The sequence below is a fragment of the Balaenoptera musculus genome, chromosome 1, assembly GCF_009873245.2.
Source record: "Balaenoptera musculus isolate JJ_BM4_2016_0621 chromosome 1, mBalMus1.pri.v3, whole genome shotgun sequence".
Lineage (NCBI taxonomy): Eukaryota > Metazoa > Chordata > Mammalia > Artiodactyla > Balaenopteridae > Balaenoptera > Balaenoptera musculus.
The window spans coordinates 142,346,440-142,363,038 of NC_045785.1; the positions used below are offsets into that span (position 1 = coordinate 142,346,440).

Genomic DNA, 16,599 nt, shown 5'->3' on the forward strand with positions numbered 1-16,599 from the left:
ATTTCCTTTGTTCCCCTTAGCATCTCAAGACCTTTAAAAGTACACTGAAGTTAAAATAACCATAATTCTCTCCCTCCCCTACCTCATTCTCTCCCTGTCTCTGTCTCTGTCACACACACACACACACACACACACACACACACACAAACACACACACAAAATGAGCCTAACTAAGACTGGGGCAAATCAGTTGAAGTCCTATTCAAAGCAGTACTTTTCACATGATTTAAACTAGAATGTCAAGCATATTGTCTTGCTGATTTGTTTATAATAATGTTTTTGGTTTTATGGTATAACTAAGATACAGATTAATACACACAAACTGAATATATGAATTACTAGTTGAGAAATAGGGTATCGATGAAGAGAAATGTTGGATAACTTACACTCCTAATTACCATAGGCATCTTGGGTATTAATAAGAAATTATATGGCTTGATGTGTTTCAAAGAAAATATTTGTTTGTAGAGCGAAATTAATTTTATCATTTCCTATCTTATTCTATTTCATTTGGGTGTATGTTTAAAGAATCATGCTTGTTGTATCAATCAAAGATTTTGACACTGATGTCTCTTGGTGTATGAACACCAGATAATGAAATGGAGGGATAATTAAAGGAAGACAGTGGGTACTATAGTTGCAGGTCTTACAGATTTGCTGTGCTCTGAAAAAAATTAGTAAAGTTGGCTAAGACCCAGAAGCAAAAAACACAGAAATCATAATAAAACACTACTTTGTCACACTCAAACTAAAAGTACTTCTGGACCCTTCTATATAAAATCAAAAGTTAATTTCTAAACTATAAAAAATTTCAAGATCAAGATTTAAATTCCAAACTTTCCAAAATTTCATGAGTCAAAATTCTAATGATCATTTCTGTATATACAGTTGCACAAAATAGATAACAAGATATCTTTTTGAACAGCCGAAGTCAGTACACAGGGAAATTGGTCATAATGCAAACTAGCTTTGGGGAATACATGCATGTGTATACTTGTGCACTTGCACACACTTATACAGACCTAAGAAAAAAGAAAATAATTGAATACAATAAAAATTCAATATTATATAATACATTCACTTTTTCATGCTACTGGTATCTTGACACAAATATTTCCTATTGTCTCTTTATAGAATAAAATTTACTCTGTGTCCTTGAGGAAATAAAGAAATAAAAGAAAAAAAGTAAAAGAAATAATGAAGAAAATGTTTTTAATTGCATCTTTTTTCGTTACAAATTACCCTCAGCACCAAGATATCATCTGGCATGTAGAGATACTTAGTAAGCTTTGGTTAAATCAATAAATTATACCTCATATGATTGATAGCCTCATACAGCAAATTCATGCCAAACATAAACATTAAAAATTTTAAGTAATGTTTAAATATTTTAAAAAATAAATGTTAAAAAAAACGTTTAAAAATAACCTTTACTGAATTAGCTAAATAACATTGTTTTTGCACACTTCTTATTTCTCACCTCTTCTTTTGTCTTTTTTGATATCACTCGGAGCCAGTCTCCAATCATGCTCAGGACAGCAGCAAAGTAAGCAAGCCCTACAAGGATCCAAAACCATACGACAGGCTTATAGAAGTCTAGATATTCAATATCTGATCCGCCTGTGAGAGAAAAACAAAGTAGGACAAAATAACTTCATATTCATACAAGTAAATAACACAGATTCCTGCTAAAATTATCAACTAAATTTTGGCTTTCTAAACACAGAAATCTTCTTGTCAGTTGATCCATGTTATTTTGTTCATATGGAATTCCTTGTGTTCACTCAATTAATCCTTATCTATTTTTCAAGAACCAGTTAATTCTTTTTTAAATTGAAGTACAGTTGATTTACAATATTTTATTAGTTTCAGGTATTAGTAAGTTCTTAATAAGACCTTTCATTACTTCTCCAGATAATAACAATTTTTCCTTGTCCCATGTTTCTTTTTTATTATAACTGATCTCAACTAGTGTAGCACTTAATTATTCCATGTGTATTAGTTTCTCTTTCCACCTCTATTGCAACAAATGGGAAACAGAGATGACACTTTTTTTTGGTATGCATTTAACTTTGTATCTTTATCTTATTGCCCATCAAGTCATGCTAACCAATCAATACATGCAAACCAATCAATTCGAAGTCAACTTGGACAGAAAGTAGTTCTTATTTTAAAACATCAATACAATGGATTGATAACAAATGCCAGAGACAATGCCTTGGTGGGTCTACTTTGAATAAATAGTAACTTGCAGGTGATATTGCCATTCATTATTCTCTGACTTTTCAGAGGAATTCCCATGTTTGTCATAAATTTAAATCCGTAGCTCTCAAGAAAAAATTGGCAAAGGAGTTCTTTCGCTTTAATCTATGTTACTTCTCCATTCATTTGGTATAGTAACTGCACCTATGAGAATCTGAATACATTTCAATACATCCCAACTTTAGCACATATTAATAGGGTACTTAAATTAAGTTTCAAATACTGAAACAGTTGTGTTTTTTTCACAATAGAGGGAAGCATGTCTCTCTCTTGAGAAATTCATAATTTAGCCTGAGAAAGCCTCACATAGACAATTAACCACAATGGGGTATATCAAGCGATAGGGAAAAATAATAAAAAGTTCTATGAGAGGACATAGAAGAAATGGTTTTTACTTCTGGAAGGGTGAAAATGAGAAGACAGAAGGTGAATCTTAAGTAATGAGGATCAAAACAGAAAAGTTCAGTGTGAAAATATTTGATATATTCCAAGGACTGTTAGTATCAACTAAAGCTACATTTGGAAGGGGGTCAAGGGAGCAGACAGGTAGAAGAGGGGAACCTAGAAAAAATCAGTTGTATCAGGTTGTAAAGACTTGCTCCTGAAGTAATGGGGAGTAGGTAAAAGTTTATAGGCAGATTCGTGTTTGACTATATGCACAGAAAGATCTAGTGGCAGAGAGAGGAGGAGTGACAGAGAAGCCCCAGGAGAAACTTTGTTCTGAACTAGCTAAGCAACGATTGTGCCTGAGTTAGACTGGGATGGAGAGAAGAGACATTTGAGGCAGAATTGTCAGGGATTGACGACTAGATAGTTGGTGTGATAAGTGAAAGGAAGGGGTCTAGGATGACCAGAGACCACAGACCCTCATTGGGAGATGGTACCAGCAACTGAACAGGAAACACAGGGGAAGGAACAGTGACAATAAAAGGAAAAGTCATTCAAACTGGGACATCATAAATTTGAAGTGCTTGAGGTACCAACAGGCAAGATAGCCAGCAGGATCCTTAAATACTAATCTAACACTTAATAGGGCAGAGCAGGAGATAAGATTTTAGGATCAACAGCACAGAGACTAGGGCTGCTTAAACAGGGGTGGTGGACACACTCAATTCACAAAATTTAACCTGTACCTTCAGAAGAACAGCTAATAAACAGCAAATACACACTAAAAATCAAATATAAAATTTGGAATGTAACATTACTCTCTAATTAAAAATTAGACTGTGAGTTGCCCACAATGACATTTTCAAATACTAAAGGGTCAGAGTAAAAAGAGAACCTTTTTCTGTGAGGCAAATAATATGAACAGATACAAGTTCAGCTTGCTTTTGGGACAAAGAATAATTTTCAAGATTCAGTTTATAAAGTCAATAATATTACCCTCAAAATATTGTAAAAATTTTTACCTTGTGCAGCATTTATTAAAATGTAATTTCTGGGAAGGATTACAAAGGTTAACTGCATCTTGTGATGGTTAAGACTTGGCCCATGGGGGATGCAGCTCTACAAATTCACAAAGTGACTTAAGAAATGTGTGTGGAAATTTGTTATATGATAGGCTCACTAGCGAATTCCATTTTTAAAATGTTTCCATTTCAATGAAACCAAAATGACATTTTTTCCCAAGTACTTTCTCTTTCAAAACCAGAAAATCCTCATCCAAATAGTTGTGACTCACTTAACACATAAGTTCACCAAAATGTTGATTTTAGAAGTTAGTTCATGCTCAAGATGACTTTTTATAAGTCTTCTTTCTTATAAACAGGATGTCACAGTTTGAAAACAGTAAATTAACTTAATCACAAAAAGGTCTATATTTGGGTAAAATGTTCATCCCACAAGTTTTAGTGGATTCTAAGCCTGGGGAGGGGTGGGATGGGGGATGTTTTCCCATTCTTAATTGCCACTCTTAAGATGAAATACTGGCAGTCAAGTGATCCAGGAAAAGCTAATGTATATAAATAGAAGTATTATCCAACAACTCACAAATTCTTTTCACTTTCTGATATCTAAGATTTATGAATTAATTTTCACATTATTCATTTGATTCAAGAGTCTTAACCAAATTAAAATATCTGTAATGTTAAGATAACTTACTAAAAAGTTATTAGTTTTATTTTTAAATTAGGAAGTATTTTTTAAATGCATTGGTTATTATAAGCATTACTCTTAGTCTAGCACATTCAAGAAACCTGTGCATGGGTCTCTTACTTGTTAAAAACCTAGGGCAATTTCTCTGTCCTGGATTCCCTCCCTATATGCCCCCTAACCCCATACGAGGCTTTATACTCATTGCAGCTGATTTACAAAATGTTCAAACTCTGATGGAGAGAGAAGAGTGAAAGCTAAGACTTACTGATGGCCTACCTAAATGAAATCATGCCATCCTAAAGCCCTGAGGGGGTAGGTGTTGAGGGGAGTTGTATTCCTACTCCTCATATTTCCATTGATTTAGGACAAGACTATTAGCAAGACCATTTGGTCATAGAGTTAAGCCGTATCTCCAGCTGCCTTTATCAGATGCCTTTTAAGCTGACATTTCAATTGCCATCATTCTTACAGCCCGTTCAGAACTCATGGGTGAAAGACTGGTATAGGCTCCCTGAAATCCCAAGAGTAAATATCCCCATTTTACAATAGAGAAACCATACTCTCAGTAGGTAAAATAACAGTTGTCAGGTTACACAGGAAAGAGGGCATCAGAGCTAGAATTCAAAGCCAGGCCTGCCTAGCTTCAGATCACAGGCTCTTTTCATTGAACCAGGCTGTCTATGTCACCTATGATCTCAGCTGATGTCCTTCCCATCATTTATCCACTATCCATTTTTTGTCCATACTGTATGGTAGACACATAGCTAGGGCTGGAAACACTAAGTCAAACAAAGTGTTCCTCTTCCCTTCAAGGTTCCTACCTAGAAATCAGGTGGGTCTGAAGGTCAGCACTGTTTTACCAGGAGCCTCCTTACCTTGCTTATGTCCTCATTCCAACAGTTTCCAGAAGTTGGTCCTATTATGCTCTATAGAACTTGAATATACAATGCCCTCTCCTCCTTAAATTTAATTTTCTTTCTCTTGATGCTGCTGAACCACAGAATATTTATAAAGAAAAAAAAGATATAACCTGGATTTAAAGAATCATCTAGCCATTTTGGACTAAACTTACCAACTCAATGCCCCTCTTCTGGTTTTCTAAAATGTGTATTATAGAATACACATATACATAAATGTGTATACACATACAACTTTGTTCTAAAGAAAATATAGGTCATTTCTTTACATGGGTCTGTAACTATTTTAGTTTAGATATCAAATGTGGATTTCAATTTTTTTTCGTTTGACTTTCTTTTTATTAATGAAAGCTATTCTGTCTTAATGTGATGGGGAAAAATATATTTTGCTTTAGTATATTTTTCTTTTTTTATAGTAAAGCAATTTAACTGAATGAAGTGTTTTGGGTTTTTTTTTTAACATCTTTATTGGAGTATAATTGCTTTACAATGGTGTGTTAGCTTCTGCTTTATAACAAAGTGAATCAGCTATACATATACATACATCCCCATATCTCTTCCCTCTTGCATCTCCCTCCCTCCCACCCTCCCTATCCCACCCCTCTAGGTAGTCACAAAGCACAAAGCTGATCTCCCTGTGCTATGCGGCTGCTTCCCACTAGCTATCAGTTTTACATTTGGTAGTGTATATATGTCCATGCCACTCTCTCACTTCATCCCAGCTTACCCTTCCCCCTCCCCAGGTCCTCAACTCCATTCTCTAGTAGGTCTGCATCTTTATTCCTGTCCTGCCCCTAGGTTCTTCAGAACCATTTTTTTTTTTTTTTTGATTCCATATATATGTGTTAGCATACGGTATTTGTTTTTCTCTTTCTGACTTACTTCACTCTGTCTGACAGACTCTAGGTCCATCCACCTCACTACAAATAACTCAATTTCATTTCTTTTTATGGCCGAGTAATAGTCCATTGTATATACGTGCCACATCTTCTTTATCCATTCATCTGTCGATGGACACTTAGGTTGCTTCCATGTCCTGCCTATTGTGAAGAGTGCTGCAGAAACTAACACAACATTGTAAAGCAATTATACTCCAATAAAGATGTTTAAAAAAAAAAAAAGAAGTAGTTGTCCACTTCCTGCCAGGTACTTGGTCTAAGATTAGGAAAACTGCCATTGGAAGAACGGCAGTCTCAATGATCATAAAGAAAGAAAGATCAACACATTGTCTTGCTCATCCTTTACAAGGATGGAAATCTACAGGATATAGGATGTACATTATTGTTACCCTTAGAAATTACCTTTAAGTCTCAATATAGAGTAATTCGGAGTCTTTTTCATTAAACTTAGTACAATTTACTGCCTGCCTCACTGACTTAACTGTCAATCACTAAATGTTTTCCTTGTCATTTTTTTCTCCACGTGCTTCTACAATTCTTCTATATATCCATTCTGAATCCTAGAATTTAAATAACTTCTTGGTTTGCCCACAGTCCCTAGGACTTCTGAACAGTTTGGGTCAAATCCCATTTAATTAATTACACAGATAACTCTCAGTTTTCTGATGAGTTCTCTGACAGTCACCAGCTGAATCAGGGGGTGACCAGATGCCTTGCAGAATTTTCCCATATTAACACAGAACCATCAAGAAGAGAAGACAATTTCCTATTTAATTTAATTGTTACTCCTGGATTTCAAACATTCTGTCCCATAGGAACAGGAACTAGAGCAATCATTATCACTAAGTGCTAAGCACAGTATGTATTATAAAATATGTGCTCACTAAACAACAGAGTGAATGAACATATGAATGATGAATATAAGACATCTCCCTAACAGTCACATAAACCCTCTCTTTTCAATCAAAGCAATTTTTCTGAGCCATTGTGGCGGTGGTGGTAATGACTGTTCTTCAGTTCACCTCACTTCTTTCTCATCAGGTAGTTTCCTTGTTATTTGTTAAATTCCTGGCAAGTTTTTGCACAGTGATCAGCTCAATAATAGCAATTTTAATACCTGGCCTTTGACATAGTTGCAAAATTTAGGCCACATCAGGAACTGTTTCCTCCAGGTGCTCTATAAGGACAAATTGTTTTGAACAAAAGAAACTTGCCATGGTATTTCAATGAAGATTTATATGTTTTCATAATAAAATCTCCTTCCATTAAGCAAGCTCTGAGCACTCCATGACTAAATGAGTCAGGGCTTTGGTTATAAGAGAAAGCAATAGTTTGGTTACTAAAAACTGCATTTCCGTTAATGACTATGAAAACATAACTCCAAGAAAACTTAATTCCTTTTTAAAAATTAATTAATTTATTTATTTTTGGCTGAGTGGGGTCTTTGTTGCTGTGTGCGGGCTTCCTCTAGTTGCAGTGAGCGGGGGCTACTCTTCGTTGCAGTGCACAGGCTTCTTATTGTAGTGGCTTCTCTTGTTGCAGAGCATGGGCTCTAGGTGTGCCAGCTTCAGTAGTTGTGGCTCGCAGGCTCTAGAGCGCAGGCTCAGTAGTTGTGGCGCACAGGCCTAGTTGCTCCACAGCATGTGGGATCTTCCCGGACCAGGGCTCGAACCCATGTCCCCTGCATTGGCAGGCAGATTCTTAACCACTGCACCACCAGAGAAACCCGAAAACTTAATTCTTAATATGAGATATACAAAAATGTTTTTTCTCAAGTCAAGAAATGTGAAGACAAATGATTCTACAAGTGTGAAAACCGTAAAAGTTTAGTACACATACCAGAAGGGGAATTTATTCTGTTCAAAGTCCCAAATTATATTTTCTATATAGAGGAGCATAAGGCATTAAGCGTAAAGCCTGACTAACCCAGTAAGTATTCAAAATTACATGTGAGATGAAGAAAATTTCATTATTGAACTAAATATACTAAATCTCACTGATCGAAATTCCAAGAAGATATATTTGGATGGCAAAGTAAATTTATGCTCAGAAGGAAAATGTGTTTTCATAATATCAATCATAAGGGTTTCTCAGAATACATCCAAACTTTTGGCTAAAATTTTTGGTTTTTATTAAAAAAGTAGGTAATGTGAGAACACTGCTTTGTGAAACTATATATTTGTATCTGGCTTTCACTCAATCATATTATCTCTTATGAACTAACCTGGTTTACAAAAAGGAGTGTTTCTAAAGACTTCTTTGGGCAGCTTCTAAACAATGACTCACTGTAATCCTAACAGTATATATATATTTTGTTTGCTAGTATTTTGTTGAGGATTTTTGCATCTATATTCATCAGTGATATTGGTCTGTAATTTTCTTTTTTTCTAGTATCTTTTTCTGGTTTTGGTATCAGGGTGATGGTGGCCTCATAGAATGAGTGTGGGAGTGTTCCTTCTCTGCAATTTTTTGGAAGAGTTTGAGAAGGATGGGTGTTAGCTCTTCTCTAAATGTTTGATAGAATTCACCTGTGAAGCCATCTGGTCCTGGGCTTTTGTTTGTTGGAAGATTTTTATCGCAGTTTCAATTTCATTACTTGTGATTGGCCTGTTCATATTCTCTATTTCTTCCTGCTTCAGTCTTGGAAGGTTATACCTTTCTAAGAATTTGTCCATTTCTTCCAGGTTGTCCATTTTATTGGCACAAAGTTTCTTGTAGTAGTCTCTTAGGATGCTTTGTATTTCTGCGGTGTCTGTTGTAACTTTTCCTTTTTCATTTCTAATTTTATTGATGTGAGTCCTCTCCTTTTTCTTTATGAGTCTGACTAATGGTTTATCAATTTTGTTTATCTTCTCAAAGAACCAGCTTTTAGTTTTATTGATCTTTGCTATTGTTTTCTTTGTTTCTATTTCATTTATTTCTGCTCTGAGCTTTATGATTTCTTTCCTTCTGCTAACTTTGGGTTTTGTTTGTTCTTCTTTCTCTAGTTCCTTTAGGTGTAACGTTAGATTGTTTATTTGAGGTTTTTTTGTTTCTTGAGGTAGGCTTGTATAGCTATAAACTTCCCTATTAGAACTGCTTTTGCTGCATCCCATAGGTTTTGGATCGTCGTGTTTTCATTGTCATTTGTCTCTAAGTATTTTTTGATTTCCTCTTTGATTTCTTCAGTGATCTCTTGGTTATTTAATAATGTATCGTTTAGCCTCCATGTGTTTGTGCTTTTTATGTTTTCTTTCCCTGTAATTCATTTCTAATCTCATAGCATTGTGGTCAAAAAAGATTATTGATATGATTTCAATTTTCTTAAATTTACTGAGGCTTGATTTGTGACCCAAGATGTGCTCTATCCTGGCGAACGTTCCATGCACACTTGAGAAGAAAGGGTAATCTGCTGTTTTTGGATGGAATGTCCTACAAATATCAATTAAATCTATCTGGTCTATTGTGTCATTTAAAGCTTCTGTTTCCTTACTAATTTTCTGTTTGTATGATCTGTCCATTGGTGTAAGTGAGGTGTTAAAGTCCCCCACTATTATTGTGTTACTGTCAATTTCCTCTTTTATAGCTGTTAGCAGTTGCCTTATGTATTGAGGTGCTCCTATGTTGGGTGCATATATATTTATAATTGTTATATCTTCTTCTTGGATTGATCCCTTGATCATTATGTAGTGTCCTTCCTTGTCTCTTGTAACATTCTTTATTTTAAAGTCTATTTTATCTGATATGAGTTTAGCTACTCCAGCTTTCTTTTGATTTCCATTTGCATGGAATATCTTTTTCCATCCCCTCACTTCCAGTCTGTATGTGTCCCTAGGTCTGAAGTGGGTCTCTTGTAGACAGCATATATATGGGTCTTGCTTTTGTATCCATTCAGCAAGCCTATGTCTTTTGGTTGGAGCATTTAATCCATTCATGTTTAAGGTAATTATCGATATCTATGTTCCTATGACCATTTTCTTAACTGTTTTGGGTTTGTTTTTGTAGGCCCTTTTCTTCTCTTGTGTTTCCCACTTGGAGAAGTTCCTTCAGCATTTGTTGTAGAGCTGGTTTGGTGGTGCTGAATTCTCTTAGCTTTTGCTTGTCTGTAAAGCTTTTGATTTCTCCATCGAATCTGAATGAGATCCTTGCTGGGTAGAGTAATCTTAGTTGTAGGTTCTTCCCTTTCATCACTTTAAGTATATCATGTCACTCCCTTCTGGCTTGTAGAGTTTCTGCTGAGAAACCAGCTGTTAACCTTATGGGAGTTCCCTTGTATGTTATTTGTCGTTTTTCCCTTACTGTTTTCAATAATTTTTCTTTGTCTTTAATTTTTGCCAATTTTATTACTATGTGTCTCATCATGTGTCTCCTTGGGTTTATCCTGTATGGGACTCTCTGTGCTTCCTGGACTTGGGTGGCTATTTCCTTTCCCATGTTAGGGAAGTTTTCGACTATAATCTCTTCAAATATTTTCTCTGGTCCTTTCTGTGTCTCTTCTCCTCCTGGGACCCCTATAATGCAAATGTTGTTGTGTTTAACGTTGTCCCAGAGGTCTCTTAGGCTGTCTTCAGTTCTTTTCATTCTTTTCTCTTTAGTCTGTTCCGCAGCAGTGAATTCCACCATTCTGTCTTCCAGGTCACTTATCCGTTCTTCTGCCTCAGTTATTCTGCTATTGATTCCTTCTAGTGTATTTTTCATTTCAGTTATTGTATTGTTCATCTCTGTTTGTTTGTTCCTTAATTCTTCTAGGTCTTTGTTAAACATTTCTTGCATCGTCTCGATCTTTGCCTCCATTCTTTTTCCGAGGTCCTGGATCATCTTCACTATCATTATTCTGAATTCTTTTTCTGGAAGTTTGCCCATCTCCACTTCATTTGGTTGTTTTTCTGGGGTTTTATCTTGTTCCTTCATCTGGTACATAGCCCTCTGCCTTTTCATCTTGTCTATCTTTCTGTGAATGTGGTTTTTGTTCCACAGGCTGCAGGATTGTAGTTCTTCTTGCTTCTGATGTCTGCCCTCTCCTAACAGTATATATTAAAGAGGACACTAACTTTGAAAAATAATGTTAAACTGTGTTAAATTAAGTAATTATTTGACTTCACTTCTGAAGAATCATCAACTAATTCTTTTTATTGACGTATAACTGACATATGTAACATTAGTTTCAGGTGTACAATATAGTGATTTGACATTTATATATATTACGAGATGATCACCACAGTAAGTCTAGTTACCATCTGTCACTATTTAAAGTTATAAAATATTAATGACTATATTCCCTATTCTGTACATTATATCCCCATGACTTATTTATTTTATAACTGGAGGTTTGTGCCTCAATCCCCTTCACCTATTTTGCCCATCCCCCCAACCCTTAGTAATTTTTTTAAAGCATGGATTTAGAAGACTAGTTTTAAAAGCAAGCCTAAAGAAGTAGAACTCAATCTTTCACACACTTCCATATAATTAATATAGCTTCTTAGATTTTAATGAAGAAGGGCTGATCTAGCTCTCAGCCTATAATAGCAAGCATGATTTAACAATTTATCAAGTCAGACTTCTCATCAAATAAAAAATAAAATGACAAAAGTTAAGAAACAAAACATAGGAAGCCAGCAGTAAATTGTCAAATATAACTTTTACCGTTAACTTTAACTTACCGCTACAAATTTGACTATAAATTATTATAGGCATTGCTAAAATCAAGTAAATGAACTTTGCTAAATAGTTTACTTTCTCTTCTCACCTCTGTGTGAACCACAGTTAGCAATAGGGGGTCTGTTTATTCATATGTAAAATAAAAGTGCTCCAGTGGACATGTGGCTCCCAGGCCTTTTTTAGCTCTAGAACACTGAGCACTGGTAAAAGAACAAAAAGGGCCATCAGGAAGGAGTACATAAGAATTACTAAGGTAACCAACCAGCCAGTAAAACATATCCTTTGCATAAATATAAATAAAAAACTAAAATTTGCTGGGAGAGCTGTTCCTGCCAAAAAACTACTAAATGTTGAATTCTTATGTTCAGTCACATACACAGAGAAACCTGAACCCTTGTACCTATTTGTCTTTACAAATCTGTCTCTAAATGCTTTTGATCCAATATTGCCAACAGTGAAAAGGATTTGCTCATACAAATGTAAATTTATATTTATTTATGAGTTAGAAATCTATTATGCTCTAATATATTATATCATGAACATTATGACATATAAAAGCAAAAAGTAAGAAATGAGGTTTAAAAATACAAAGCAACAAGGGTTGTCCTGTTTTCTTCCTATGGCAGAAGGTCCACCTGCATGGATTGTCTTGCTCATTCCCTGGGGATGAGCACACTGCTTCAGAGTTCTGGTCTAAACTACCACATCATCACTTGCTGCTTTTGAGATGCTCCTAATAATTACACAAAGGTTACAACCTGTGTCCTAAACATTTATATATCACTTTCCAAAATTTACTCCTTTTCCTTTAATAACACCACAGTTTGAAGGACATGTTTTTCAATTTGTCTTCAAAGAAGTTCAGTACAGCAGTGTAACTGAACTCTAATCCCATTCAGAGTAGGGTTTGCAGGCTTGAGAATGGCATCAGACAATGAGTGTCTATTATGGGAAGTACATCTCTCTTTTCTTTGGAGATTTATAGCCTAATAGAAAGATGAGAAAGTTCAAGCTAGAGCAGTGCCTCTTGCTCTTCCCTGGCAAAAACATCAAAATTAAGTGAGAATACTATCTGTCAGGACATCTAATAGCAAGAGAGAAAGTTCTAAAAAATAAACAACTGATATTTCCCAGATGGGGTAGTCATCTTAACTTAGTGGCTAATTTTTACTTTATTGTCACAAGGTACCCAGAGGGAAAGACTACTTTTATGTACTCTACTTAACTATAAAAGGCAGTTATTTTCTAAGATCCTTAAAAAAAAAACCTCATAATTTTTGTTTTTCCAAAGACTCTTGCAAAGGGCATGCATTTCCTAGCCAGCCTTTGCCACATCTGCCCCCTTGTTCACATTTTCATTCCAAAAATGCTCCCTGGCCACAAAGATCTAGCATGTAAAGACTATCGTACTAGGAATAGGGTTCTACAGTTTCACAAAGACCAAAACAGCTACAAAATGCATAAATTAAGGAGAGAAAGATGAGTCAACAAAAGTGGTATCCATCTGCTTCTCTAATTTTCTCAGCATTTGTCGCTTTGAACACATCAAATTCCTTTGCAAGTTATTAGCAAAGTGTATTTCTACCATTTTTCATTATTCCTCTGTAAAACACAAATACAATTAAAATAATGGGTTTAAAGAGAGGTATAATAAAAATAAAATCCTAGTAATAATAAAGATGTTTATTAGACTACACTTAATGCCACGCAAATATTTTGTTTCCCTGTTCCCCTACAGTACTGTGACCATGACTCTGTATTGAGGGTCCCTACTGATATACAAGATATTTTCATTGAACTTAACCGCTCAGGCAGCTGAGAGTGGCTACTAATAGACTCACATAATCTAACCAGTGTCAGAGTGTGGATCTCCTAAAGGAAATTAAAAAAGAATTTTTTTTTTCTTCATCTACAAAACCATAAGTAAAACTATTTGTTCGTTTTTTTCTAAGCCAGTTTATACTGTGGTCAAAAATAAACACTATTTTAAGATTCCACCCACTTTTTTTTAATTTATAATTTTTGTTTTTTTAGAGAGTCTCAGATTATGAGGGTCACACACTAGACTGACACGTATTTAAAATAACATGCACTGTATTATATCATTGAAATTTGCTAAGATAAAAGAACTTAAATGTTCTCACTAAACAAACAAATAAATGAATAAAGTGAGGTAAGGGATGTATTAATTAATTGGATCCTTTCACAATGTATATGTCTATGAAAACACCACAGTGTGCATTTTAAATATCTTACAATTTTGTTTGTCAACTGTACCTCAATAAAGCCGAAAAATAAATACATTAATAAATAAACATACCTATGCATTACCATAAAACATTAAAAATTAAATTGAATACAATAACATGTGTAATACAAGGCTGTTGGCCTGAAAATGGAAGACTCGTCACCTAATACCTATATATTCCACAGTAATTATAAGACCTTGTTAATTATATTTATAAAGTGGTACAACAGCCTAAGACTAACATGCCACACTATACATTTTGTTATCATCACTGTGTCTCACTTTCTGCTACATTAAATTACTTTCAACTTCTACTTAAGCGAATTATATCTATGTCGTCAATGAAAGGTAGAAAAATGGGTATTTTAGGACAGAAGCTTATCGTCCTACATGGAGCTGCAAATCTCTGAGATTCTTCTCTCTGCATTTTGCTAATTAGAAAACTAAAAAATCTCCATCAGCATGATGTACCCTCCTTTCTCAGGGCCTCCATCCAGCACAGAGATGTGTACGTAGTGTTTTTGACCCAAAGCAAAGCTTTGCTTGTAAAAATATCCCCATCTTCAAGGGTATTATACATTCCCCAGAAAGAAGGGCTTTGCCAGGTTAAACTGTAATTAACAAATAATAAAAACAGATGCCTTCTCTGAGATTTTTATAAAACTACACAACATACTTTCTTTTCTGATAATATTTAAGTAAGAAGTTTGAGTCAAGAAAGAACAGTAAACAACCAGAAAGTATAAAACCCTCAAAACTGAATTAGCCTAGTGAGTTTATTATGGGAAATTTAATAGCACATTCCTACTATAATGTTTATTAGCATGTTTTTGTAACACTTCAAACTGATTTTTTTTTTTTTAAAAAGAATGGTTTAGATTTTCAGGAGCTGGTCAAACTGATTCATGTTAGAGCATTATTATATTACTTTTACCACTATTACCACAATTTGTTTAATATTGGAGTTAGAACAGTAATAATAATTGGATAACATAACCAGAAAAGAGAGAGGTGAACTGACAGGAATGTAAGACCTAAGAGATACAACAATAAAGCAAACAGCAACTGAAATAACATATATAGAGAAGGAGAAATTTTTTAAAAACCATATATTTAAAAATGTGGACAACATATTAAAAAGGTCAGAACATTGACATTAGAATTGAAAATTAAAGGAGAGAAATATCTTAGAGAAGAAGGTTTTAAGTAGCTAAGAACATCTTCTAAAGTTTGCACGTGTTTCTAAAACTAAAGCATAAGAGAGTAATGTCACCAAGATGGTGACATAGCTTGTTCCTGACTTTGCTCCCCCTCATGAGAAGAACAACTAACAACTATTCGAGGGCAAGACACCACTGACAGAATCCTAGGACATGGAAGTGAGGCTGAAGCACCCTCGGCACCCCAGAGATCAAGGCAGACTGCATTAGAAGAATGGATGTTACCTGAACCTATTACGGTAATCATTTCATTTCATGATCAAACCATCCTGCTGTACACCTTAAACCTATGCAGTGATGTATGTCAATTATTTCTCAATAAAACTGGGGGAAAAAAACTAAGACATGAAAAGGCCTAGTAAAAAGAGCAAAGATGGTTTAAACTTGAATTCTTGTACCACTAAAAAATAAATAAATAAGAGGCAGATAAATGGTTTCTGAAATTAGGGTGGGACTATAAATTCTGAACAACCAGCAATTTAAATTTCTTTCATAGAATGAAAAATAAATATTCAACTGTACCTTTTTGCTTACCTTCACTGTCATGGAATGACCCCCCCCCCTTTTTTTTTTTGGCTCTGTCACTGTTATGGATGAAATTGTGTTTTCCAAAAATATGGGTCGAAGTCCCTGGTACCTTGGAACATGACCTTATTTGGAAATAAGGCCCTTGCAGATGTAATTAGTTAAGATGAATTCATACCGGAGTAGAGTGGGCTTTTAATTCAATATGACTGGTGTCTTTATAAGAAGAGGGAAATTTGGGCACAGCAACAGGAAAACAGGGAGAATGCCATGTGATGACAGAAACAGAGATGGGAATGACACAGCTGCAAGCCAAGGACCAGCAAGGACTGATGGTCTCCTCCTCCAGAAGCTGGGAAGAAGCAAGGAAGGATTCTACCAGTCTCAGAAGGATCCTGCCCTTGCTGGCATCTTGATTTTGAACTTCTATGAGAGAATGACTTTCTTTTGTTTAAAGCCACCCAGTTTGTGGTACTTTGTTACGACAGCCCTGGGAAACAAAGACAGTCACTGTGTTGTCCTGCAAACCCAAGAGAAAAGTCTAACTAAAGGAGAAGGGTTAGGAGAGCAGTGTTAGTACCAGCAAAAACTTACCTGCAACGTAGTCGCCAAAACCAATGGTTGTTAAAGTGATAACCACAAAATAAATGGCGTCCAGGGCACTCCAGCCTTCTATGTGCTTGAATATGATTGCAGGCAGAGCAACAAAGAGTACACAGCCAAACAGTATAAATATGATTGTTGAGATGATTCGAATCTTGGTTTGACTAACATTCCACTTCTAAGGATGAGAGAGA

General features: G+C 35.2%; 1 protein-coding gene across 3 annotated transcripts in view; it reads right to left on the bottom strand.

The window, feature by feature from the left end:
* The window catches only part of KCNK2 (potassium two pore domain channel subfamily K member 2), a 172,420-nt gene that overhangs the window by 57,137 nt on the left and 98,684 nt on the right, over nucleotides 1–16,599 (bottom strand). For all 3 annotated transcript variants that reach the window (XM_036840082.1, XM_036839994.1, XM_036839913.1), the window contains exons 5-6: nucleotides 16,397–16,583; nucleotides 1,481–1,620 (exon numbers count right to left, since the gene is read on the bottom strand). In XM_036840082.1, coding sequence (XP_036695977.1) covers nucleotides 1,481–1,620; nucleotides 16,397–16,583 — 327 coding nt within the window. The remainder of the gene's footprint in view (nucleotides 1–1,480; nucleotides 1,621–16,396; nucleotides 16,584–16,599) is intronic.